The sequence below is a fragment of the Mesoplodon bidens genome (genome assembly GCF_964165515.1).
Source record: "Mesoplodon bidens genome assembly, chromosome: 7".
NCBI classification, from domain to species: Eukaryota; Metazoa; Chordata; class Mammalia; order Artiodactyla; family Ziphiidae; genus Mesoplodon; species Mesoplodon bidens.
Genome location: NC_138164.1, coordinates 14493629 through 14520876, shown reverse-complemented (window position 1 = coordinate 14520876; position 27248 = coordinate 14493629). Strand labels below are relative to the sequence as shown.

The window sequence follows — 27248 nt, the reverse complement described above, 5'->3', positions numbered from 1 at the left end:
CCTAAACCTCATCTTGGGCACCACAATGGAGTAAAAACAGGACGTGGGGGCAGAATATCATTTGATATTCACAGAAGCCCTGGAAGGTTGACAAGGGACTTATATTTTCACTTCACCATAGAAATGGAGGCGTAAAGATGTAAGGCGATTTGCCAAACTCAGCAGAGTTAGCAAGTTGTCTGACCCCATCTTGGCCTATTCACACAGACAGTTGGATGGAAAAGACCAGGGCCAGTGTCATTACCAAAACATCAAGTTGAGGCACCTAGTAATAGTGGCCAATAAACAAAGATGTAGATGAAAATTGTTGGCCAGAAGAGTACTCCGCGAATTTGGGGGTGATGCACAAGCCTGGAATGACTAGTGTTTATCAAGAGGGTTCTCTGGAGACAGTGGAATATTCTGCAGAAGCAGGGAAGAGGAGGCAGGCAGAAGGCCAGATGGGTCCACACTCCCAGAACATTCATCTGACTGCCATCTCCTGGAGCACTACGCCTGGCTTGGGGCCCCTGTGCAGAAACCACTTGGTGGCATCTACCCCGGAAACCCATTTGGATCAAGCACTGCAGGCAGCAGAACTGGAGCTGGAGTCCCAGGAGAGGAAACAATCCACCTCAGTCTTCTGCTCCCACCCAGACAGGTCTCTGAGGGTTGCCAGCACTTGGCCTACTGCCGAGCACACAGTGGGGCCATATCAAAAGTTGGTTGACTTAAGTGCTCCTGAAAGAGACTGAAGTACAGAGAGGTGAAGTCATTCTCCCAAGATCACACAGCAGTAAGTAGTAGAAATGAGATTCAATGCAGGTCAACAGGCTATTCAGCATTCAAGCCCTCATGCTTTCCCCTCCACCCTATAGTCTCTTGCCTCAAGGGCCAGAAGAATGTCACTTTCTTGTCTTCATCTCTGTAACTCCCGACACAATGTCTGCCACACAGTAGGCTCTTATGAATTTTTTGTTGATCAAAGCTTAGAAGTCTGCCCTTAACACTGAGCTCAGGGGGTTTCCTTGCTAAACCACATGGTATACTGGGCAGGAAGTGAGAGGATGAGGCCGGAGGGAGGAACGGGGAGGAAGGGTTCTAGGATACCAGGCAGGAGCCACGAGTTAGGATTGGGCTAAAGGATGGGGAGAAGGCACAACAGATTGACCCCCGCACACAGTGCCTGAAACCCACACCCCTCTCCCCATGGGCCCAACCCCAAGCCCTGCACATCCTGCCGGTGCTGGTCATGCCCTGGTCCTGCCATCTGTTCCCTCTGCCTGCAACACTCTTCCCTCCCCTCTTAACCTGGTGACCCCAACTCGTCTCTCAGATTTCAACTCAAGCAGCACCTCCTCATAGAAGTTCTCTTGGGCCTTTCTCACCAGGTCAGGTCCCAATTATGGACTCTCATGGCACTTACCACAGTTGCAATTTTGCATATTACATGGATGATTATTTGATCAACGCCCATCTCCACGTCTAAACCGTAAGGCTATGAGAAGGCTCTGCTTCGCTCACCATGTCTTCCTAGTGCCCTGCAGTGTCCGGTATTGAGTAAATGCTCAATAAATATATGTTCAATCAAGGTATGATTGAATGAATACAGAAATGAATGTTGAAACTGGTCACTGTGGTAAGATGAAAATAGCTCTCCAGAAGCTATCCATGTCCTAATCCTTGGAACCTATGAATGGTCCCTCCTATGGAAACAGGGTCTTTGCAGATGTGATTAAATTAAGGATCATCAAAATGAGTCCTACCTGGACTTCCCTGGCAGTCCAGTGGTTAAGACTATGTGCTTCCACTGCAAGGGGCACAGGTTCAATCCCTGGTCAGGGAACTAAGATCCCACATGCTGCACAGTACAGCCAAAAAATAAAATAAAATAAAATAAAATGATAAGATAAAATAAAATAAAAATAAAAATATTCCTTTAAAAAAAATGAGTCCTACATGTAATCACATTTAGGCTCCTGAGAAATTCTAGTAATTAAAGAGACAGGGAGATTTGACACATACACCTCACCATGGCTGCCTTGGGTTCTGGATCTCTCACAGGGGGACACGGTTGTACCCAAACACCTGCCAACAGGCCTCAACCTAGTTCTTTGCCTGGCAACCTCCCAACTGAGCTACAGCTGGAATGTCCCATCTGCTTCTTTTTGTCTGTGGCTGGTGGGAGTAGGGGTGAAGAGGAAAGTGGTGATGTAGGGTCAGACAGGCCTGGACTGGACCATTTGCTGAGTAGCCTTGGGAAAATCATATAACCTCTCAGTTTCCTCCTCTGTAAAATGAGAAAAGAATACCTCAAATAGGATCAGATGAAGTAATAACAGCTCATTAGCCAGCACAAAAATAAACACTAGGTTTCCTTTTCCCCTCGCTTTCAAACTAAGCATCCTCCAAAGCAAACACAGTCTCTTTTTCATTTTTGTCCCCCGGTGCTAATCACAGTGGCTGACACAGAGCAAGTACTCAATGAATATTAGCAGATTCAAGCTGTTGACCCAAGAGGGAGAAGGGCCGTGAGGAAGATGTGGCAATAATGGACTTTGTTATCAAAGTGGGACCTCAGAGGAGCTGAGTTACTGACTTATGCTTTAGTATGTAATGACCAGAGTTGGTGTGGGGAGGAAAGTTAAATGGAGAGGGGGAAAGAATTGAGTCCTGAGCTCCAGAACACATGTAATGGAAAGAGGCTCCTAGTCCAGGAGCCACAAGAAGTAGCTCATTATATGGTTGCACAGGGAGCATCTCCTGAGAACAATGGATGGGCAAGTATCCAGTACTCACATGGAAACCCTTCTGTTAATTTATAAATGCGGACGCAAGTAGTGACCACTTACAAAACTTTCATGAACCTCAGAGCATTTATTCACTTCAGCTTTCTGAAATTAGGCTTAGAATTTCCACAATTGGTAACATTAAACATGAGTCACCTATTTGGAGTTTCATACCATCAAAGTGTTGATAAATGGTATATATTTCTGAACACTTATTACTTAATCAAAGAATTTTTATGCGTTAAAAAAATGTGTTTACCAAACCAAAGTTCTAAGAAGTGTAAAAATAACCTCACCTTATTCAAGAACTCTAAAAAGCTGCAGAAGAAATGCTCATTTTTCTCTCATGGGTCCTGAGAATTTTCCACTTCGGTTCCTTTGGTGTCCTGGGAGGAGGGGCTGAGGGAGAAGAGAAGGGCAGGTTAGTGCAGGCAGAAAGGAAGGGCTAGTGGCCACCAGAAAGGCCAGCAGGACTTCCTGTTATCAGTCACCCAACTGCTGGCTTGTGAAAAAGAGTTTGGAACAAGGTGAAAAGGACAACAACTCACTTGCTCTTATGTCCCAAAAGGTCAGATGGCCACAGAATGAATCTGGGGGTGAGGTGTGAACTTGTCTATCTAACTGAGCTCCTCCTCTCTGACTTTCATTTTCCTATAAATGATAAGAACTTGAACTGTACCCTCGGACTGTAGAACTTCCCTCTTCCATGCTCCCCTCCCACGCACACATCCACTGGGAACATGTGCACACTTTCTACGCACCATGCCCAGCTGACCTCCAATTATCGTTTCTTGTACTTGTCATTAATTCTGTGAAAGAGGAAAGGCCTTATTTCCAGTATGTCCTGGGGAAAGTGCTGGAAGAGAAGCAGGGGTACAGATGAATTGTCTTCCACGTAAGGATTCCAGGATTCCAAGGGGCAGCAAGATCTCTTGGAGCCATGAGGGGACGGGGAGAACAGGCTTCGGGTTATGACCTGGTCAAGATATGCTTGGCCTGGCAGTGACCAGAAAGAAGACCCAATCCATAAGAAAAATACCAGCAGTACTAATACCCTACATGTGTATTACACCTTAGAGTTTACAAGACACCTTACATCTAAGCTGGTCCTTAGACGTTATTTATTACAGGTTTAAATCCCCTGAAAGTACATGCTCCTGATCAGGCCAGCGTATGACTAATTTTTGTATCCCACAGGACCTAGTCAAGGGTACTTAACAAACGTTTGCTTACATTAATCCTCTCGACAACCCCAATAGGCTGTAAGAAGAGGTATCATCTTTATATTATAGGTACGAAACCTGAGACCTGGGGAATTTGTGACCTGCCCAAAGTCACAGATGACAACTGACAAACTGGGACTTAAACCCCGGTTTTAGGTCTTCCCACCCCGCACTCTTACTGCTACCAGAGGTACGGTGGAATGGATACCTTTAAATTCTTGAAACTGAAAAACTGCAATTCAAGGGTTACAAGCAATTTCTATATCACAGAGTAGTAATTAGGATTTGTCTTTAGGTGGAAACCTCTCTCTGTCCTGGGTGAACCTTCTTAGTCATGTCAATAGAAAGTAAGCATATGCCCATAGTTTTGGGCAAAGGCCCAGACCTCAGTAGTGGACCCAAGACAGGTCCCTCAGACTGAGGTCTAGAGGTTTTGTTTGGCAGTGTGAACTGAGTATCTCCTTAGCAGATCCATGGCCCGGAGAAGTTAGAAAAATAGGCTGAATTTAGGCTGTCCCATCCCACACCTGAAAATCACTGTTCTTTGTTGTGGTTTTGCTCATAGAAGACCAGGAGCCCAGACACGCACAGGAGAAGCAGGCAAACCTGGTCTCTTCCCCTCCGTGGAGGAATGGCTGTGCAGGGCCCTGGATTATGCTTGACATGCCACTGTCTGGGCCATACAGATGCTGTCCCACCTGTGCTGTTATGTGAGGCTAAGGCAGACTTAAGGAAATATGCCAGCAACTAGCCCTTTGTGGGCCACTGGAGCCACACTGTACCTTGGGGTGGAGCTAGGAATTTCCCTTGAAGGATATTGATGCTCTTCCTGTGAATCATCTTAAAGCGAGAAATAAGAAGAAGAAGTAGTGGGCTTTGAGCAGGGAAAGGAAGGCCTCTCCCCTCTCTGGGGGCAAGAAAGTTGTTCAGAGAGGCCTGGAGATTTCCAAAGGTGGGAAGCTAACTGGTTTCTTCCTGCCACAATGACTGCCAAGAGCTTAAGGAAAGTGTTCAGAATGGCGCCAAACTGGTGGGAGCTCTGAGTGGCTACTTCTTAAGGTGGTTGAAAACTATCTCTTTGGTACTTCTGCTATTTGCAAGCCTCCAACAGCAAGTCAAAATGTGATAGGCCCTGTGTCTACACTTGAAGTGAGCAGCTGCAGCCCAGCACCATGAGACCCTAGGAAGTGAGGTGTGAGATTGCCAGGAGAGCCCTGGGCATGGGAGACTTCCCTGGAGAACCCCACAAGTTCTCTGGGAATGGAAACCCAAGAGCAGATGAACTTCTTCCCTTCGTAGGATAGGAGCTCAGACTGCTGTTAAGTTTAGAATGAAAGGGAAATGACACCCCTAAAAACTGGAGAAGTCAAAGTCATCTGGACTACACAAGGAAGACACAGCTGTTTCTTGAAGGGAATGGGATATTTTTGTCAGCGTTCTTAATCTCTCGTACCCAGATTCATGAGAGCAATGGCAATGGACTAGGTGCTCACCCGTCCTGATAAGATGATTGGAGGCAAAGAGGAGTCCAAGTGTGGTCAAAGGCCCCAGTTGTCCTGGGGTGGGGTGGGCTTCAGCACAACATACAGCCTGGAGAAAGGATGAGTGAATGCAGACAAGGGGAAAGGGCACTGGCCCCCTCTAGTTAGTATGAGGCCTTTCTGCTGAATATTTCTACTAGCCATACCCCCTCTTATTTGGGAAGCCTTTATCAGTTGTCAGAACACTTCTGTATCTGGCCTTGCAACAGCCCAGGAGGGTTACAATTCTTCCAATCCTGTCATTAGCTAATAGAGGTAAAGGGACTGGCGCAAGGGCACACACCTGGCAGTGGCCAAGCTAGGGCGAGAAATAGGTCTCCTGTTTCTGAGGCCCACAGGCTGCCCCCAGCAGCCCTGTGGATCTTGACCACTGGCCAAGAATGATATCCCGAGTAGACTGCAGGCTTGAGATGGCCCTTGGCCCCAGCTCTGCTGATTCAAGAGAATTAGCAGGGGAGGTCCCTCACCTGGGAGACCAGTATTTCTTCCTCTTTTCTCTTTGCTAGGGGGCACAAAACATGACATGTGATTCACATGGTCTTCATAGTTCCACAAGCTTATTTGTTGGGGCCTGTCAGGCAAAGAGGTGAACTTCAATCAGATCAGAGTTTTGATTCTGCCACTAACTAGCTGAGTCACCTTAGCTAGTTACCTCTGTACTCTGGGTTTCCTCTTCTACTTAAAATGCAAATCTGCCAGGTCTCTCTTCTGCCCAAAACCCTTTAGGGAGGCCTATCACCCACTCAACTAAAATTCAAGCAACTCTCCATTCAAGTCTGAGCCACACCATCTGAACAGAAGAGAGAGGGACATTCAGAAGGGGGTTCTGTCCCTGCTGAGCTCTTTTATTCTCATCTAGGAGAGAGCCAGGCAGACGGTGAATGGATGTGAATGTTAATTAGATTCTGTAACCAACAGCAAGAAGGCTCCTTCTGGGGCTGGGCTGGCCCTTGATGGACTCTTCCCCTCACATCTGTCATTCTCCTTGACCCAGTGACTACCAAGTATCCCCAGGCAGCTTCCTTTTCTCTGATTTCTTCTCAGGGTTGGTTCCATTGAGGTCTCTCTCCCTGTTATGTTCAGCTCTGACATAGTGATCACAAGGCCTGGAACTTCCCTCATCACTAGTCCAGGGACAGAAACTGCAAGCTGTCTGTTACCACACTCAAGCTGGACTTCCTGCCGCTCAGATGCCCACCCTACCCCACAGTGGTGCCCATTCAGAAGCATCAACCTGAAGACCAAGATGAAGTAGAGCGAAAATGGGACAATGGAACCATCCAAAGCCCAAAACTTGTCCTAAAATTTTCCCAGTGTAGCCATGGGGGCAAGGCTCTGCCCACATGTTCTCTGGGGCTCCTCACCTTCCCTCTTCCCACCACACTCAGCCCTGAGCTGTTCCTCCTCCCTCACCCTCACCCTCCTCTTGTTCTCTCTCTCAACTCAGTAGACACTTGTCTTTTCCAAGAACTCTTCCAAGATTGGGAAGGGCATTTTTTATATGGTGGCAAAAGCATGAGCTCTGGAGTCAAACAGACCTGGACTGTAATCTTAGCTCTGCCACTAAGTGGCTGAGTGATGCAAACAAGTGATGTTGTCCCTGACTTCACTTCCCCATCTGTAAAACATTAATAATTATGTCAATCTAGCGGGGTAGTAATAAGGATTAAATGAGACAATGTTTGCACATTAATCAGGGTAGTTAACATTAGCTGCTATAACAAAAATTCCAAAATCTCAGTGGCTACATACAAGAAAAGTGTGCTCCACACTCAAGTCACCGGCTGATGTAGATTGGGTGTCTTTCCTGCATAGCTCCCCTCCAAGAGGTGATTCAGGGACCCAAGCTCCTTCCATCCCCTTGGAGTCCTCCACTAGGCCCCCTCCACTGGCTGACAGAATAGCAAAAACAGAGTTAGAGGCCAGGCCAGGAAATGGCACCCATCAATTCAACTTTACATTGGTTAAAACCCAGTCACATACTCCACCTAATTGCAAAGCAAGCTAGGAAATGTAGTTGTCATGTGTGCCCAGGAAGAGGAAATGGAATTGCTAACCATCTAGCCAGTCTCTGATACAACATATTAAGTATTTAGCAGAATGACTGATACATAGTAAGAACTCAATAAGCAAAAGATATTATAATTACTTTCTATTATCTGTCCCAATACTGGTTTGAATACCAGAAATCACTGAACCGTAGGTGGACTTTTCACAACACTGAGATTGAATAACTGAATACAAACCAAAATAAACACTGAGTTTCTTCAAAGAAAAAGATACAGTAATCATATGTCTGACATAACTCCTGTTCTAGGTGCTTTCTTTGAGGCACCAGGATACACTGGAATAGTCTACATTCAAATGCTGACTCTGCCCTGAGCAAAACATTAACCTATGTCAGTCACAGTGGTTTCCTCTTCTTAAAATAGGAATGTTAATTTACTCACTTTACAGGATTCTTAAAAAAATGTCATATTCCCTCATATCTAAGCATATACTTCCCTCTGTCTGGAACACCCTCCTTGTCCCCTCTTCACCCAGCTACCTCCTACTGATTCCTCAGGTCTCAGCTTAGATGTCACCTCCTCCAGGAAACCTTCCTTATCCTTGACCCCAGTTGTGGTAGAGTGTCTGTCTCCTGTGTCCCCATGTGAGCCTGCATTTTCCTTCCCAAAGCACTTATCACAGCATGTTAAAAATTTCTGTTCACTTTGTCTCTAGCTGAGTGTTCATTTCTTGTGGAAAGGGACCTTGTTTTCATCACCATTTTTCCCTCAGCCTCAACAATGTGCAGGCACATAATATCCCCGGGTTCATAATGATATGCACTAAATGTATGTCATATGAATGAATTAAGAAATCCTGATCCTTCTTCAAAATGGTGAGGGGGTATAGACTTGTAAACTCTTACAACTCAACAAAAAACTAAAAGTAAAGACAAGTTCAGAAAGACACAGTGCAGCGTACTCCTTGTAAAGGTCAACGGGAACTAAGAAGTCATTTCAGACAGTAGCCACACCCTCGGGTCATGCCTGGGTACTTCTAAGGAATTGGCTAACTTTTAGTCTCTCAGTTGAGCAACAGAGGGTGCAAGAAATATCCTCACATGTTAAAAACCCTGGGACTCTTCCTCCAGGCTGATGTAAGAGTGTGGCAACAAGAGCTGTCCACTTAGGGTGGCCCTGACTGACCATGTGTCCTGCTGGGCTTGCATATACCACTCTTCACTATCCATGTGGCCAGTGCATCCCTGACCTTCACCGACCACCATCAAAAAATGAGGTCTTGGGCTTCCCTGGTGGTGCAGTGGTTAAGAATCCGCCTGCCAATGCAGGGGACACGGGTTCGAGCCCTGGTCCGGGAAGATCCCACATGCCGCGGAGCAACTAAGCCCGTGTGCCACAACTACTGAGCCTGCGCTCTAGAGCCCGCCAGCCACAACTACTGAAGCCCACGTGCCTAGAGCCCGTGCTCCGCAACAAGAGAAGCCACAGCAATGAGAGGCCCGCGCACCGCAGCGAAGAGTAGCCCCCACTCGATGCAACTAGAGAAAGCCCACGTGCAGCGACGAAAACCCAACGCAGCCAAAAATAAATAAATAAATTTAAAAAAGAAAATGAGGTCTTTCTAGTCCCAAGGTAGATCTTCAGATACAGGATGGGACCTCCATCCCACCCCCCGCCCTCCATACACACACATAGTCTGAAGCACATGCCACCACCCAACAACGGTGAAGTGGACAGTTTGTCTCCCATGCCCAGATACCTTCCGTGCACCTGGAGTGAAGTGGCAGATGAGCCAATTGACAGAGGTATGAGTGACTGATGACGTTTACCCAGTTCTCCCGGAGCACTATTACCCAGCAGGAAAAAAAAAAAAAAAAAGATGTGGTGCTACAAGGACAATGGTGCTTCAAGGACAAAGGACGACCCTGCCTGAAAAAGTGTCAGCGTTACACCCCCTACCGGACTCTTAGTCGCCCTCCCTACCATGTTGCAATGGTTAGGAAATTTCTGAGCCCACCTGGGCAACGGGACCTGTCCCAAATAAGGAAAGGCATATACCCTGTCCCATTCCCACCCTATAGAAGGAAAGTATATGTGCCTCAACCAATCAGTAAACGAAATTTTCACCTCGGGCCATTCCTTTGTTTTCTGGCTATAAAAACTGATCAATAGCACATGTTCTGGCTCGACTCTCCCAGACTACTAGGAAGTCGACCCGCTGTTCTGGCAGCGACCCTTCCCTCTAATAAATTCTATATTCTTTACATTCTGCCTTGTGTCTGGAAATGCTTTTCCAACCCCCGTTCGGACCACGACAAAAAACCTCTAAACATGAGATTTCAGGCAGGCGAGGGAAACCCAAAAAGGCTGGAAGACGTCGTCGGCACCCCTTCCAAAATATTAAGCAGGTAGAGGACTGCCTATTTTACTGTTGGTTTAGCTCAGCCCTACATCAAGGTACTTGGCAGCTCCAAGGCTCCCACACGTGTCCTCTCACACATCCCCTGAGCACCTGAGACAATCTCTTTCCCAACTCCGAGCAGCTGCGGATCCCAACCCTACTCTTCAGTAAAATTTGCTCTGACGCCCTCACCCCACCTTCCGTACCCACAGGGACAAGGCTGTCCCTCGCCACCTGCACCGCAACACACACACACACACACACACACACACACACACACACACCCTCACAGGCTGTCCCTCGCCACCTGCACCGCAACACACACACACACACACACACACACACACACACACACACTCCAGGCTACCCAGACCGCTTTCACTCTATTACACCGGGGCCTCCGGGAGGCGAGGAGGGTGCGAGTTGCCCAGAGCCCGGCCCCCGCCCCGGGACAGCATGCACAAGCCCTGCCCCTGCTTCCTCTCCACTTGCCTGGGCTGACCGCCCTCCGCAGCGGTTCTGGCTCCCTGACGCCACGGCTCCGGGGCGGGGCGTCTCGAGGCTCCGCCCTTCGACGTCAGCCTAGCGGGGCGCGGCCTGGCAGGCGGCCGGAGGTTTCAGTCGCAGTCCCGCAGAGCGGCGACTGGAGGCCAGCATCCCGGCTCTGGCTTCTCCTCCCGCTCCGGAGGATGCGGCTCGACCAGGATGCTGCCGCGCCTGATAGTGCAGCTTGCGGCCCTCCTCAGCCTGCTCCTCGGCTCTCGCGCGCACGGTAAGGATCGGGGTCTAGCCCTGCCCTCTCCGCGCCCGCCCCGCTCCCTCTCCTACCGGTCGTCGCTCCTACATTAAAGTTCTGAGTGCCACGGAGAATCACGTCTGGTTGGCCCTCTACGGAGAGGGGCGCCCATTATCTCCCCGCTCCCCCGAATCTCCCTCATTCTGGCAAGCCTGGGTCTCAGGCTCACCCGTTGTGGACGTGGAAGAGACTGAGATTGACTAGGGGAGGGGGAAGTGTGGATAGAGAAGTTAAATGACCCCCCCCCAAGTCACCGTCCACCCGCCTCTCTGTGAGTCATAAATGTACCCCTGGCTTTTCTATTGTTCTAGTTCAAATGAAGGGACTGCTGGTCCCTCTGGGGAATTACTTTGATCTCAGTCTGACTCTACCTTCCCTTAGCTCTCCGATTAATCTATTTCTGCCCCGTGCCATGTCACCCTATCTCAGCTCTTTTCCCCCACTATTACCTGTCACCCCCATCGGATCATCCCTTCTCCTTCTTTATCCCCCAGTGCTCTCCCACTGCCACCTGCCTCCCTCCTCCCTACTGTTACTCCTCCTAACCCAGCCAGAAATCCTGGAAAGTTTCTGCAATTGAAAAGACTAAATCCTGAGGGGGGGAAATGAAAGGGCCGGGAGCTGGAGGGACCAGGAGCTGAGGCAGGGAGAGCAGGGACTGAAACTGCTTCTACATGACGCCAGAATACGAAGTAAAACATGCAGTCACCATTCACATGATAGAGAGTGGAGCTGGGGATGTGCAGCCCAAACACCACAATGATCCACCGTGTTTTTCACTTTCCGTATACTGTTTTGAAATCGAGACACAGACTTGAGGATCAAAGACAGTATAAGAAAGAAAGCAAGGGACCGGGACAGATGTGCTTTCTAAGTGAGAATGACAGTCAGAAAAAAGAAGCATTATTAGAGAGATGATGAGAAGTTGGAGAACAAGGGAAGCCTGGGAGTCGCTGTCAGACGGAGAGACATAAAGGGATCGAGGAGGAGAGAAGAGGAGCTGAATGTGGGTATTGGCCTTGACTTACTTCATTGCACTTGATCGGCAAGACTCTTAAAGGAGGTGTATTTATCACATCCTTACCAATGAGAGAACAAGTTCAGCGAGGTTAAATGATTTGTCTGAGTCACACTAGCAAGTGCTAGTTTGAGGCTCTTAGAGTTAGTTTCCCATGGTGAGAGGTATGGCTGGCTGTGAGGGGAGGACAGGAGGTGGAGAGAGGCACTGGTACTTAGTCTATATCACCCTGGAGCCAAGGGTGCCAGCTCTTTGTGGAAACGTCCTCAGCCCAGTCTAGACCCAGGGCTGCCTGTCCTACTCAGCCTGAGGCTGGGCATCTGGCTGCAGTAAAGCCCTCCTAGAAGTGAGGGGATGGGACAAGCACTCAGCTTGGGGTTCTGTGAAGAGAAACAGGTAGATGCCAACTAGCAGGATATCTGTGTACCCAAAGAACTCCAGAGAGGGGGGCCTTGGGCTAGAGCCAGGGCTGGGGCCAGGGTGGGGACCAGGTGTGGGGATGGAGAGCAGTCCTTGGGATGGGGCTGGAGCAGGGACAGGGACTGGGCAGAGCCAGGCACCAGCTCATCTGAGAGCTCGCTGTGGGCACATCGTAGCCCTCAGCCCCTGCCTTCTTGCCTGGGATGCATCACACCCACCTTGGCTCTTGTCAACCAGCACTTCTGCTTCTGATCACTTACAGCACAGGACAGTGACTTAAGGACACTATACTAGCTCTGGGATCAGACACATCTGGATTCAAAGGCCCACTCTACCACTTACTACCCCCATTGACCTTGGGCAAGTCACTTAACCTCTCTGAACCTTCATGTCTTCTCTGGTGAAACTGGGGTAATAAATGCCTACCTTGTAGGATTACTGTGATAATGAAATGAGACAGTATATGTAAAGTACTTAGCTGAGTGCTCAGCTCAAGGTAAAGTGCTCAGTAAATGGGAGCTGTTAGAATGCCTGCCACCATCACCACCATCATCTCCTCCCTGGCGGGGAGGTGGAGGGGGCCTCTGCTAGCTCTGGTACTGACACTGTTCTCCCTGTGGACAGAACTGCCCAGACCTTCATCTGCATGGTTTGAAGCAGAATTTTTCTACCACGTCCTCCACTGGACTCCCATCCCAAATCAGTCTGAAAGTACCTACTATGAAGTGGAGCTCCTGCGGTAAGCAAAAGGGAGGATGGAGAAAGGAGGGAGGTGAGTGAGGGAGTGGGTGAGTCCATCCCCTTCTACCTACCCTGGCATGGGAAGATACCTGCCTTGTTACTGAAATGACACCAGGAAGGACCCTGGCACATATCCATCAGTTGACAAGAACTGATCAAGTCTCATATGGCCAGAGTAGTGCGCTGGAAGCTCTGGGTGAGAAAGCCAAGGTATTGCCTTTACCCTCAAGATTTTTCCATCTTATTGGAAAAACAGGAAAAGCATCCATAAGCCAGTTGGAGAACAAGGAAGCCCTAAGGACTACAGATGTAGTTGGGAGAAGGGAGGAATTGGGCTGTGTTGTAGGGAGTGGCAAGTCTTCCTGGACGAGTTGGCGTTTGAGCTCCTCGTATTCCAATCTAAGAGTCTCCTAGAGCACAGAGAAATTGGTCCAGAGTCCCAGAACCAAGGGAGATCCCCTTGCAACTAGATGCCCCAGACTAAAGGGAATACCCTGAGGGCTGTGCCGTCATGAGAGCTCTCCCCTGGCCTCTTGCTTCCCTCCTAAAGGAGTTAGGTTTGAGCACAAGTTCCTCTCCCAACGCCTACCCCGCTATCTCCCCAGGTATGGAGTAGAACCCATCTACTGGAACCCCATCCACAGCTGTAGCCAGACCTTGGTGCTGTCCTGTGATCTCACCATGCAGACCCTGGACCTGTATCATAGCAATGGTTACCGAGCCAGAGTCCGGGCAGTGGACGGAGGACAGCACTCAAACTGGACCTCTCCCAACACCCGCTTCTCTGTGGATGAAGGTGCTTTTCCTCCCCGGGGCCTAGAACATGGCTTTCAGGGTCCTTTCCAGCCAGAAGCTCTAGTCTAGAACTTTTCTCTCTGTTCCCATAGCTCGCCACATCTGCCTGGCTTCCTGGCCGGGGATTTGGTTGCCCAAACAAGCCTGAGTCAGGACTTTGGAGAAGGTTTAGATGAAAATAGCCAAGTTATTCAAGATTTAAAAGGGAACTGTAGTTGTTTATCCTACAGAAGAGAAGTCTTGGGGTGAGTTGGGGCAGCTGAGTCACGAGGGCCAGGTTGGTGTACTTGTAGGGTTCTGGGAGAGGAAGCAAATCCATAAGCACCCAGCACAGGGCAGCAAGCTGGAGGCAGAATTCCGATCAGGTCCTCCTCCCTTTAAGAATGAATTCCTTGGGGTCAGAGTGTGAGGCTTTGAAGCAGGGAGGTGCTATTGAAGCAAAATTGGGAGTTTTTCTCTCTGCAGAGAGAAGAGAAAAGAATAAGCCCCAAATGTGATGGGATTCTTTCCTTCTGCAGATTGGGACTGATTGTGCTCTATGTGTGTGGCAAGGCTGCTCTGCACAATTCAGAATGATACTCTTGGAGGTCATTGTCTCCCAAATGCCTGCCCACAGGCCAGTACTCCGCTGGCTGCAGAAACATCACTGAAGAGTGTGTTTAAAATAGACATTTCCTGGGCTTCCCTGGTGGCGCAGTGGTTGAGAGTCCGCCTGCCGATGCAGGGGACACGGATTCGTGCCCCGGTCCGGGAAGATCCCACATGCCGCGGGGCGGCTGGGCCCGTGAGCCATGGCCACTGAGCCTGCGCGTCCGGAGCCTGTGCTCTGCAATGGGAGAGGCCACAACAGTGAAAGGCCCGCGTACCGCAAAAAAAATAAAAATAAAAATAAAAAATATAGATGTTTCCAGGGCCCAGCTTCCAAAATTCAGATTCACTGTGTCTTGAGTGGGTCTGGGCATCTGCGTTTTTAACATGCTCCCCAGGATATCCTTATGTTCTGCCAGGTTGAGAAACCTGTAGCCCAGGTTTTAGGGTGGGTAAAGCTTGACCCTGGAGGCCAGGTGTGGATGGGGTGCCCAGGCCCTCCCCAGCCTGCAGGCCTCATGGTTTTGTCTCCCGACTCAGTGACTCTGACAGTTGCCGGTGTGAAGCTAGAGATGCACGATGGCATCATCTTTGGGGTGATCCAGCTCCCCAGGCCCAAGATGGCCCCTGCAGGCGACACATATGAAAGCATCTTCCACAACTTCCGGGAGTATGAGATTGAGGTTCGCAAGGTACCAGGACGATATAAGGTATGGGATTCCCCAAGGCCGGGCTTCCCTGTCACCTGGGCCGGAAGTGCCTTGTGCACCCCTGGGGAGCTTTTCCAGCAGAGTCGAGAGAGCTTGTGGGGCAAGTGGGGGGAGCTGAGATGGCCTCAGCCCTCAAACCTGTGCTTCTGCCAGGTGGCAGGGAAGACAGTGCCCGCTAGGTGTCAGGCAGCGCAGGAGATGTTGTAACTATTGCTTCCAACCCCCTTGCAGGTGGGGATTCTATTCCATGTTGTAGATGGCGAAATGAGGCTCTCAGAGGCTATGAAAATGCCCAAGCACACTCCCATAAATGGGGGATCTGGAACCTGCAAAATCCATTCCTCTTTCCTTTCAACCACAGTTGATTCTAGCCCCCTTCTGGGATGGTCCTCAGTATCTATAAAATACTTCCTTTTCGCTTTTTTTTTTTTAACATCTTTATTGGAGTATAGTTGTTTTACAATGTTGTGTTAGTTTCTGCTGTATAACAAAGTGAATCAGCTATATGTATACATATATCCCCATATCCCCTCCCTCTTGCGTCTCCCTCCCACCCTCCCTATCCCTCCCCTCTAGGTGGTCACAAAGCACCGAGCTGATCTCCCTGTGCTATGCGGCTGCTTCCCACTAGCTATCTGGTTTACATTTGGTAGTGCTTATATGTCAATGCCACTCTCTTACTTCATCCTAGCTCACCCTTCCCCCTCCCCGTGTCCTCAAGTCCCTTCTCTACGTCTGCGTCTTTATTCCTGTCCTGCCCCTGGGTTCTTCAGAACCTTTTTTTTTTTTTTTTTAGATTCCATATATATGTGTTAGCATACAGTATTTGTTTTTCTCTTTCTGACTTACTTCACTCTGTATGACAGACTCTAGGTCCATCCACCTCACTACAAATAACTCATTTCGTTTCTTTTTATGGCTGAGTAATATCCCATTGTATATATGCGCCACATCTTCTTTATCCATTCATCTGTTGATGGACACTTAGGTTGCTTCCATGTCCTGGCTATTGTAAATAGAGCTGCAATGAACATTGTGGTACATGTCTCTCTTTGAATTATGGTTTTCTCACAGTATATGCCCAGTAGTGGGATTGCTGGGTCGTATGGTAGCTCTATTTTTAGTTTTTTAAGGAACCTCCATACTGTTCTCCATAGTGGCTGTGTCAACTTACATTCCCACCAACAGTGCAAGAGGGTTCCCTTTTCTCCACACCCTCTCCAGCATTTATTGTTTCTAGATTTTTTGATGATGGCCATTCTGACTGGTGTGAGGTGATACCTCATTGTAGTTTTGGTTTGCATTTCTCTATTGATTAGTGATGTTGAGCATCCTTTCATGTGTTTGTGGCCATCTGTATATCTTCTTTGGAGAAATGTCTATTTAGGTCTTCTGCCCATTTTTGGATTGGGTTGTTTGTTTATTTGCTATTGAGCTGCATGAGCTGTTTATGAATTTTGGAGATTAATCCTTTGTCAGTTGCTTCATTTGCAAATATTTTCTCCCATTCTGAGGGTTGTCTTTTCGCCTTGTTTATGGCTTCCTTTGCTCCTTTTCATTTTTAATACAAACTAACTCATGGTAATCACAGAGATCTTGGGCTGCCTCGATAATGCAGGGTTTTTTTATCTTAGAAAAAGAACACTGAAGGGGGTTGGCCTTCAGTGCTTTAGAGCGTCTCTAAAGGCCCCTCCAGCTCTCAGCTTCCATGTGGCATGGAACAAGGATATCGTGTTTACTGCTCTGATTGTTTTCGTTTCAGTCGCATGACAAGATAAAACATGAAAACTTTAACCTCCCAGTCCCGAGAGGGGTGGGAGAGTTCTGTGTCAGGGTGAAACCATCTGTCAGCTCCCGAGTGAACAAGGAGGTCTGGTCCAAGGAGGAGTGCATCGTGCTCACCCCGCAGTGTGAGTTGGTCAGGGCTGCTGTCTGGGCAGAAGGGAGGCAGGAAGGGCCTCGCACGTCTGAAAAGCATTCCACTGAGGGCTGCCGATGTGGGGCACTGTGCTAGGGCCCCCCAACTGCGACACAGCTCTCCATCCTCACACAGCTCTATGAAAGAGCTCCTATTGCCCCCATTTTAGAGATGCAGAAACTGAGGCTCAGTACCTACAAGCAACTTCCAGGGTGTGGCCACAAAGCCAGGTCTCCCATTTCTGCGGGTGCTTCCACTGGAGCCCAGCTGCACTCCCAGGAGCCCTTCTGCAGCACCCCTTCTGCAGCACCCCTCAGCCAGCTGTGGTGGTTCCTGTTTGTTACATTCCTCTGCTGTCTTTTTTTAGAGCTGGGGGCACCAAGGGCTACTCCGAACTTCCCCTCCTCCCCCTCAGAGGAAAGCAGAACTGAGCTGACTCCTCCCCACAGCTGCAAAAGTCAGCAAATACTGTGCCAGGCTCTCAGCCCAGTGCTGGAAAGGGGAGGGAGGGAAGGGCATATGGCATGTGAAGGCTGCAGTTCTGCCCACAAGGATCTTACAGTCTGGCTGGGAAGACAGGATGTGCCCAGAGGAGGCTCTAACTAGCTACTCAGGACAACATATGTCAAGTGCCCAGCGAATCATGCCAACAGTCAGTGCGCTGGGAGTGCCCAGTCCAGTGTGGGCAGCGTCCAGCAATGACCAGAGGGACTCCTTACTTTTCTGCAGTACATTTCAGTTTATGGCAGACATGCACAAACTCATTGTCATTTCAGCCTCACTCACACTGAAGCAGAGTAAGGCACCATCTGTGTGCCAGGCGGCCTTAAGAGCTTTTCAACATCCACTCACTGATATAGAAATAGTTTTGTATACAGGTCTGTGTTCAAATCTCAGCTTCGTCACTAATGAAATATATGACCTTGGGCAACTTGCTTAACCTCTCTGGGCCTCAGGATGCTAATCTATAAAAATAGGGACGATAATAGTATTTACCTCCTAAGGTGGTTATAAGAATCAGGTGACATAAGTACAGTAGTCCCCCCCTTATCGGAAGGGCATACGTTCCAAGACCCCCAGTGGATGCCTTGAAAGCATGTATATATACATATACATATATATATGTTTTTTCTCTATACATACATACATACCTATGACAAAGTTTAGTTTATAAATTAAATAAAAATTTAAGAGAATGCCCAAATTGGCAACATCACTACTCTTGCACTTTGGGGCCGTTACTGAGTAAAATAAGAGTTACTTGAACAAAAGCACTGGATGCCACAACAGTCCATCTGATAACTGAGGCAGCCACTAAGGGACTCACGGGTGGGATGTGCTGGACAGAGGGATGATTCATGTCCCGGGCCAGACAGAGTGGAGCAGTGTGAGGTTTCATCACGCTACTCAGAACGGCACACGATTTAACTGATGAGTTGTTTATTTCTGGAAATCTTCCATTTAATGTTTTTGGACCACAGTTGAACACAGATAACTGAAACCACGGAAAGCAAAACCACAGATGGGGGGGGGGACTATTATAAAGGGCTTGGTTCATGATAAGTGCTGTGTGCTTCACAACCATCTATGAGGTAGGCACTATTATTTTGCCCATTTCGTAGACGGTAAAACTAAGGCTCAGATAGGCTAACTAATTTGGCCACAGCCTCACAGCTAGTAAGTGGTAGAGCTGGGATTTGAAGCCAGGTCTGGCTGCTCCCAAAGCCCCCCTTCTTACCTGCTGTACCATCCTGCCCCACCGCTATGTATGCCTTCATGTGAGTTTTGTGCAGAGAGCTGGAGGCCATGTGTCTAGTGAGGGAATCCTTCAGGGCAGAGGTTGGAGGGCCAGGCAGGGACCCCCAAGAATCCTGGCATGGCCTCCAGAGTTGTGGCCTAGAGGTAACCTGGGGTGGGGGATGCAGGGGGTCACTCGGCCTCTCACCGAGAGGCTCCTGAGAGGGGCCATGGGATCCTCGGGGACTGCCCCTCCATATCCCATGGCACCAGGCTATAAACCCATCTCTCTGGGCCCACAGATTTCACCATGACCAACCTCAGCATCTTCTTCACCTTTGTCCTGCTGCTCTGTGGAGCCCTGGCCTTCTTCCTGGCCCTCCAGCTGTATGTGCAGCGCCGGGGGAAGCTGCCCACCGTCCTGGTGAGTCTCACAGGGAGGCTACTGCCCCATCCTCCCCGGCCCCACCAGGACCCTGGGAGGCAGGGAGCACCCTCCCAGGCAGGCCGTACCCTCAGCCCTGACGTTATCAGAGGCACCTTCATCAAGCACCATGGGGGCGGAGGGAGGGCTTGAACGCCAAGCCCAGCGCGGAGAATGTTGCCTTATAGTGGCCCAGATAAGACACAGTAATCCCAACCCGCCATGCGCCATTTTGTTACTATTTGCCAATAATTGGCCACGAACCAGCCCCTGTGCACTAGTACCTCGGAGTCAGGTAGTCATAGCCTCACTTTACAACTGAGGAAACTGAGGCGTAGAGAGATTGTTACATGCAGAGGGTCCCACAGCCAGGAAGAGTCAGGGCCGGAGCCCAGCCTTCCCCATCCCTAGAGGCTGGCGAAGGGTGCTCTGGAACAGGAAGACAAAGGGCTGCTGTCAGTGTGGGAGAGAGCAGAGCGGAGAGGTGATGCTGAGAGGCGAGCATCTCCGGCCCTTCCCACAGCCTATCCTCTTGCTACACGGTGCTGACAAACACCGCATCTGTCGTCAGCCGGCCTCCAAAGTTCAGCTTGCCGCATCGAGCAGCATTTCCAGACCACAGCCCGTCTCTGGCCTGGGATTCAGACTGGACCAAAGGTGGTCCCCACAGCTGACATTACCATGATGGTCGGGGGCTCAGCTGTAAGGGTGGGCTCCTTCGGGGAGACCAGGGCCCAGGGAAGCTCACAGCTGGAAGGGGACCCTCCACAAGGATCCCAGGATCTCTAGGAAAAATGAGAGAGACAGAGGCCCTCTGAAATTATTTTGAGTAAGAACTCTGAGATGGGGATGGAGGAGAGAGAAGAGGGGTGGGGCTGCCTGGTGAGTGCACCACGGGACCTGCCCTCAGGGATGGGTAACTAGAGAGCAGAGTGGTAGGAAAGGACCGCTGGATGGGAGAGTCTTAGTTGGGCTTGGGGAAAGGCATCTAGTAAGAGAGAGGTAGCTACTGAGTTACAGTTACCAAGCATCTACAACATGCAAAATGTTGTACGGAAGCAGCTGAGTAATGTGGCCCCTGGTCCCAAGGGGCTTGATTACGTCCGGTGGGCCAGCCAACGAATCAACTATTAAGTTTAATGCAAAACGGTGAAATGGACATAGATGCAAAAATGCCGAAGGAGATGACAAGCAACCTCTGGTCTTTTTGTTCTTTCTGAACATTTGGATCACAGAATTGACTTGTTCTCATGAGTTTTTTCATCCTCAAGATAAGTACAGCCCAGTTTCCTTCCTCTAACGATCACAGCCATTACTAACTTTATAAATAACTGAGAGAGCACGAAGCACTTTCACATGCACTTGCTTGTTCTCATTCATTAGCTGCTTTGATCTGATCTTCAATGATTATCAAAGTAAGCATTGTTAAACAAGTGGGGGTTACAAATCAGGACAGTTGAGTACAAATGCCAGATTTATTTGTTCTTTGCTGCTGTGTGACACTGGGCAAGTCATTTAACTTCTCTGAGGTTCAGTTTTCTCCTCTAGGAAACAGAGATAATAATACTTCTTTAGAGAATTATTGGAGAGTAAAATTCAATTCACCAAGTGTTTATTGAGTGCTTTCTCTGTATCAGGCACTGTTCTAAGTATTTTACATGCATGAACCACAACTTGAGGAGGCAATACTGTCATTGTTTCCGTTTTGCACAGGAGGAACTAAAGCACAGAGACGATAAATGATTTGGCCGAAGTGACACAGCTGATAAGAGGCAGACCTGGGATTTGAACCCGTGAAGTCTGGCTCCAGAATACACATCCTTAGTCACCAAGCCATCTGATATCAGTAGGGATCCAACCAATAAGAGTTGCACTAGAGTCATCACATACAAAGGGAACAAGGGCAGATGTGCAACAGTGAGTCAGTAAGTCAGTCAACAAACCTTTGGAGTGCCTACTATGTGCCAGCTCCGTTTAAGCTCTGGGAACTGAGTGGCCAATAAGAACAGACGACTCCTGCCCTCAAGGAGCTTCTATTCTGTTGGAGTTCGGGACTGTGTGTGTGTGTGTGTGTGTGTGTGTGTGTGTGTGTGTGTGTGTGTGTGTGTGTGTGTGTGTGTGTGTGTGTGTGTGTGTGTGTGTGTGTGTGTGTGTGTGTGTGTGTGTGTGTGTGTGTGCGCGCGCGCGCGCGCGCGCGCGCGCGCGCGCATGTGGGGGCACAGAAAACAAAAAAATAACTCCAGGAACTAAGTGCTAGGAAAAAATAAACTGGGTTAATGGGAAGAGAGTGTCTGGAGCACTGCTTTAGCCAGGGTGATTGGGAGAGTCTCTCTGAGGAGATGACATCTGAATTGAGACCTGAACGATAAGGAGGATCCAGCCATACAAAGTGCTAGGAGAAGAGTATTCCAACCAGGAGTAGCCTGTGCAAAGGCCCTGAGACAGCACTGTCCAGAGCAAAAGGAACACCAGTGCGGCTGGGGCACAAGAGCAAGGGGGAGAGAGGTTAAGTGACTTCCCTGGGACTCTGGGCAATTAATGGGGAGCGAGGCCTCCCCAGCTGTAGCTCTGCTTGTTTCACTGCCCCCCACGCTGCAGCCAGGCTGTGTTTATGTGAGTCACTCAGGGAGTGGAGAAATTAACTCGGTGTCTCACATCCAGCGTTATAAGAGATGAAATGAATAACACGGGATAGGATAGGACAGGACAATACAATAGATCACAGTGCACAGGTAGTAACGATAAGTATTATTTTGTGAACTTGGTTTCAGTCACATATGAGTTATATATTTATGGGCTATTTATATACAGGTTATCGTGTAACATATTTCTTACTTGGGGTCATAGTGAAAAAAAGTCTGAAACACATTTCTAGATGTCCGTGGGTCCAGCCTGCTTTCGGGTTTGAAAAGCACTGCTGATGGAGCCTCCTGAGAATGTTCACCTTTCCCTGCAGCCTCCCATTCTGCCTGTCATTCTGTCTGAACTCCGAGAATACAGGCTTCTTAGGTATCTGGCCTGAGTCAAACTGAGAACTGCATGAGGAGGAAAACTCAATTCTGAACCAAAACCAAAAGGACACGTGGCAGCGTACTCCAGGCTCTGCAGGACCCCCTCTGTTGGAGCAGTACCTCCTGAACCCCCGGCCTCCCCCGGCCACACTGGGGCGGGCTCTTGCAGGTGACCCTCCCGCCCCTCACTCTACCCTCTCCTCCCCAGGTCTTCAAGAAGCCCAGTCCCTTCAGCCTCATCAGCCAGCTTTCCTGCCCAGAGACCCAAGACACCATTCATCCCCTCGATGAGGAGGCCTTCCCCAAGGTGTCCCCAGAATTGAGGAACTCGGAGCTGCACGGCAGCACGGACAGTGGCTTCAGCAGTGCCAAGCCATCCCTGCAGACTGATGAGCCCCAGTTCCACCTCCCTGCCCCCCACCCCCAGGCTGGGGGTCCTTTGGGAAAGGGGGCGACCCGGTTGCTGGAGGACAGCTGCAGTAGCGGCGGCAGCGAAAGTACAGACAGCGGGATCTGCTTGCAGGAGCCCAGCCTGAGCCCTGGCACGGGGCCCAACTGGGAGCCGCAGGTGGGGAGCGACAGCCGGGACCGGGATGACAGTGGCATTGGCCTGGTCCCGAACTCTGAGAGGCAGCCTGAGGATGTTCAGGGTGGCTCAGCTTTGGACCATGTTAGTCCCCTGGGACCGGAGGTGGCTGCGGGAGAAGACCCAGCTGCAGGGGCCTTCCAGGGCTACCTGAAGCAGACCCGGTGCCCAGAGGAGAGGGCAGCCGAGGCAGGCGGCCTGGAAGAAGAGTCCTCCTCAACAGATGGCCTTGGCCCCAAATTCAGGACATGCGTGGATGCTGAGGTGGACTGGCCTCTACCAGCCCTGGCCAAGGGCTATTTGAAACAGGACCCCCCAGAAATAACTCTCACTCCCTCAGGGGCCCCAGCTGGACAGTGGAACCCACCAACTGAGGATTGGTCACTCCTGGGCTTGACCAGCTGTGGTGACCTGGGAACATCTGACTGGAGGTTTGCCCACGATCTTGCCCCTCTGGACTGTGTGGCAGCCCCAGGCGGTCTCCTGGGCAGCTTTGACTCAGACCTGGTCGCCCTGCCACTGATCTCCAGCCTGCACTCAAGTGAGTGACTCAGGCCAAAGGGCTGCTTTGGGTTTCCGCTGCACCCTGCCTGGACCCAGAGGGGCCCCAGGGGATGAAAGTGAAGCACAGGGCCAGTCTGGGCACTTTTCTGCAAGCGTAGTGAGGCCAGCGCCAGCCCTGGTTAAGTGTCCAGGGCAGGAGGAAACTAAACTAGCACAGGGTACGTATGTGGCATTGGCCTCCTCTGCAGACGGGGCCCTGCAGACTCTGGCGGAGCTGAGAAGGGCAGGGCAGAGATCTCCACCTCCTTGGGACACTTCCCATATTGTTAAGGACTACTTGCTCAGGGGAATCATGGGGCTTTTTGGAGTTGTGGTGAGGCCACCAGGCTGAAGTCAGCTCAGAGAGCCAGGCCTCCCTGCTGAGGCCAGCCATGTGTCAGGGCCTCCAGCAGGATGGAGGGCTGAGAGGATGGAGGCTTCAGGGCCTCGCTGCAGGGGCCATTTCTAGGAGGTAAAGGAGGGAGCAGGGGCCAAAGGGAGCTGAGATCCAGAAGGGGGCTTCTGGCTCAGAATCCAGTGCTCTGGGTATGGCTTGTGTCCATCTGCAGACCGCACCCTCTTTCAAGCAAATAGAGCAGCATCCCCCTGGGGCACTTGGAGTGGCCAAGCCACGGACTACACTCACCCTGCTGCCCACACCATGTTGCTGACAGTACCAGCGAAACCATGGGTGTTTGTACTGGTCAAAACGCAGGCCTTCAGGTGGCCTCTAGGCTTGGACGCCACCTTATCTGCCCAAGAGGGTCAGGGTTAGGACCTGCACTGTGTTTTCTGCTGACATCCAGCTACAGGACAGGACACTGGGGTAGGGCCTCTGTTCAATGATCAGCTGTGCGACCTTGGGCCAGCCACTTCTCAGAGGGCCTCTGTTATCCCATCTGTGATGTAAAGAATCTCTAGGGGACCCTTCTAGATGGATGGATGTTAGCCACGCTGGCTTCTGGGGTAACATCTCCAACCCCAACTGACCCTGGGTAGGGAGGAAGCCATGCCTGCACAGAGCCGGCTTCTTTCCCGTGCCGCAGGCTAACTGATGTAGCAAGAGCGCATGGCATTGTGCTGAGAGAGCAACCAGACCCTGGGCCCAGAGAGGGGGCAGGTGTGGGCCCCGCTTCCCCACAGTCAGTTTAGAATCTGTCTGCAAAGCCAGTTTACAATCCGTGGGCAGGGAACCTGGGAGGGGTGATAGGCCCGGGGTGTGCCCACCCCCCAAGTCATCCTCGGCCCCGTGTTCTCCGTGGCATTCTGGGAACAGACATCAGGCCCAGGGAATCCAGCCAGAGCCCCTTCCGCTCTGTCAGGAAGCTTGTAGGCGCCAGTCCGATAGTAACTCCCTCTAGAAACAGGCTTGAAGGAGGAGTTTCTCAGCGTTTCCTTGGAAGGTTTATTTATTTATTTTGTTCATTTATTTATTGAAGAGGCAGCAAGATACAGGGAAAGAGTTCTGGGTATTTCGATAGCCTAGGAGTTCTCATTCTGATTTCACTGTTTCTAGCCGTGTGACCTTGGGAAAGCCACTTTTCCTCATCTGTGAAACCAGAAAACGTTGTCTGACTTGTTTCATCCATAAGGGCGTGAGGTTCCACTGAGGACGAGGGTGTGAGTGTGCCTTGAACACAGGCTCTGTGAGTGACATGTGTTCTTTCTTCCAATAAATTGTCAGAACCACAGGAATCTTGGGAAACCAATCAGATTTCTGATGACACAGTGGCTGGTAGAGGCATCAAGTTGTTGATGATTGAGAACGATGAGTAGATGTGCGATGTCGCTTTAAGCTACCAAGACTGAGGACTTAGGCTCAAATCAAGTCCAAGTCCTCATGTTAACATTTATTTTCTGTGACCTTGGGCAAGTTTCTTACTAAGTTCCAGTTTCTTCATCTATAAAATGGGAATAATCATTCTTCATGGGGATGTCAGGAGGTTTAAATGAGATCACACATGAAGAGTTACATTTAAAGCTGTATAGGGAAATGGACAGTTTTTCTTGGAAACGGGTGAAAATGAAAGAGATCGTGAAAAATGTATGTTAAGTATGTAACGAAATTGCTGAAAGAGTGCCTGAGGAAAGATAATGAATGCAACTAAGGTAAAGAGCATGTAATGTAATGAAAGATAATGAGAATGAGTGTAAATGAAAGGGTATGCGGAGGGTTCTTTAAGAAGACTGAAAAGGAACCAGTGGGACAGAAAACACTATCTTTTGGATGTGAATTCTGACAACTTGAAAGGAGACCCGACGGCCCCTCCCTTCCAGGCAGAGAGCAGACCAGGCGTTCCTGGAGCCCCGCCAGCTGCTCCCCCCAACCTGGAAGTGTGTCCCAGCAGTGCTTCTCGTAAGTGCAGAAGCCATCTGCATTCAATTCTAAAAGCAGCCTCCCCCTTCCACGAAAAGCCACGTGTGGGTTTGAGGCTCTCCCCGAGCTCAGCCCAGCCGGTGGAGCAGACCCAGGGCTTGGGGCCTGAGTTTTGGATACACTTTGCTCTTTGTCGCAGCCTGGATCCTCCAGGAGGTGGTCGGGGACACCACATCTCTGTTCCCCTGTGTCATTTCTGACGACGCCTCTCCCTTTACTCTGAGAAAATAACCAGTTCTGGGGAAGCATTGATCCTATCATCTTCAGAGAACTTGACTAATCTCATACCGTTTGGGACCTGCTCAGACTTTTGCCCCGAAGCCCTCCTTGTCCAATTGGTGTATGGGGTTGGTCACTTCCTCCTGGAAATGAGTGTTGGAGATGGCGTCTGCCCAAGGGAAAGGCCTCTGGGGCAGGTTGGATGAAGCCTGGCTGAGACGTGAATAGGAAGTTTCGGCGAGTAAGAGGAATCCCTCTCAAGGAACCGAGGCCAGTTTGGATGGCTGGAGTAGTTCGAAGGAGAGGGTGGAGTCCGAGCACGTGAGCTCTTGCAGCAGGCTTCCCTGATGTGGAAGGAGTGGGAGTTTGTGCCGAGTCTCCTCCTCTTTTAAGCTGCTTTCTGACCACCCAGCACGGCCAGGGCCATGGGAGAAACTGAGAGAGTTCTTCCAAACAGCAGTGAGACACTGCCAGGCTTCTTGGGAATTTGGAATAAAGTCCCCAAGAGATGGCCCCGTTTGTTCCTACACTGAGAAACCTCCTTCGAGGGCTTTTCCAAGCTGAGGGATGGGTGATTCTGCATTTCTATGAGCTAATGGAACTTCCTCTTAGTAAGGAGATGGGAAGTGGGCATTCTACTGAACCCTGTTTTCCCGAGTTTGTAAGTAGCTATAGTCAAAGAGTCTGCCTCGTCTTTCCCCAAAGATCTCCATCCCTCCCCACCCCACTCCCAATGCACACATGGTCACAGGACACACGCCACCCCTGAGATGGTCCCACCCACTGCACTGAATGGCACCCACAGGGCAGTGCAGGTGGAGGGTCGCTGAGCCCCGCCCACGAATGACAAAGAAGGGGGTCTTGCTGTGCCCCCCTGGGACAGCACACTGGTAACCATCTGAAGTAGTTCTAGCAGTTAAGGCTGACTTTATCAAACCCCAGTCTAGAGGACACTAGATACTAGAAGGCATGACATCTATTTCCTGTAGTGCTCATGGGTTTGGGGGTTTCTTTGAAAGCAAATCCACAATTAAAAAATTTTTATTAATCATTTATGATCACTTTTATTGATGAGCCACCACACCTCACTATCAGCTTGCTCTCAACTTCATTTTCACTCCCGTAAACATTCAAAAAGGGTGCTGGGACCCAGTAAACACTGACAAACAAGGGTCGGGTGAGGTGAAATTTGTGTTTTAGAAAGATAACCCTGGTCAGTACACAACAGGGTCAAGACACCCTGGCATGAGTCAGAAGGAACCAGGCAGAATGTAGGGTGAACTGGTTGGAGGCATTTCTTGTCAGCATTTCATTTCTTCAAGAAACACGTTATTAAGCATGTACTACGTGCCCAACATGGCACTCGGCCCTGGGTCCAGAGTGGTGAACAAAAGGTGTACAGCTTCGTGGAGGTCACCTCTGC

The 27248-nt window shown here is 49.9% G+C and overlaps 2 protein-coding genes across 2 annotated transcripts in view; one reads left to right on the top strand and one right to left on the bottom strand.

Annotated features, from left to right (window-relative positions):
* TMPRSS13 (transmembrane serine protease 13) overlaps positions 1-3164 on the bottom strand; it is a 72847-nt gene extending 69683 nt beyond the window's left edge. The window contains exon 1 of the mRNA XM_081238861.1: positions 3065-3164. The gene's annotated coding sequence lies outside the window, so the exon portion shown is untranslated. The remainder of the gene's footprint in view (positions 1-3064) is intronic.
* A 7407-nt stretch (positions 3165-10571) lies between these two features.
* Positions 10572-26876, top strand: IL10RA (interleukin 10 receptor subunit alpha). Its single transcript, XM_081241067.1, has 7 exons — positions 10572-10714; positions 12801-12915; positions 13523-13713; positions 14841-15010; positions 16773-16920; positions 18968-19089; positions 22309-26876. Exons 1-7 carry the CDS (start codon positions 10648-10650, stop codon positions 23233-23235), a joined length of 1740 nt encoding a protein of 579 aa, XP_081097193.1. The 5' UTR covers positions 10572-10647; the 3' UTR covers positions 23236-26876.
* The last annotated feature ends 372 nt before the right edge of the window (positions 26877-27248 follow it).

Coding starts and splice junctions, on each gene's coding strand:
- IL10RA (XM_081241067.1), top strand. CDS start 10,648: ATGCTGCCGCGCCTGATAGTGCAGCTTGCGGCCCTCCTCAGCCTGCTC. Junction 15,011..16,772: donor AGGTACCAGGACGATATAAG/GTATGGGATTCC, acceptor TTTTCGTTTCAG/TCGCATGACAAGATAAAACA. Junction 19,090..22,308: donor GGAAGCTGCCCACCGTCCTG/GTGAGTCTCACA, acceptor TCTCCTCCCCAG/GTCTTCAAGAAGCCCAGTCC.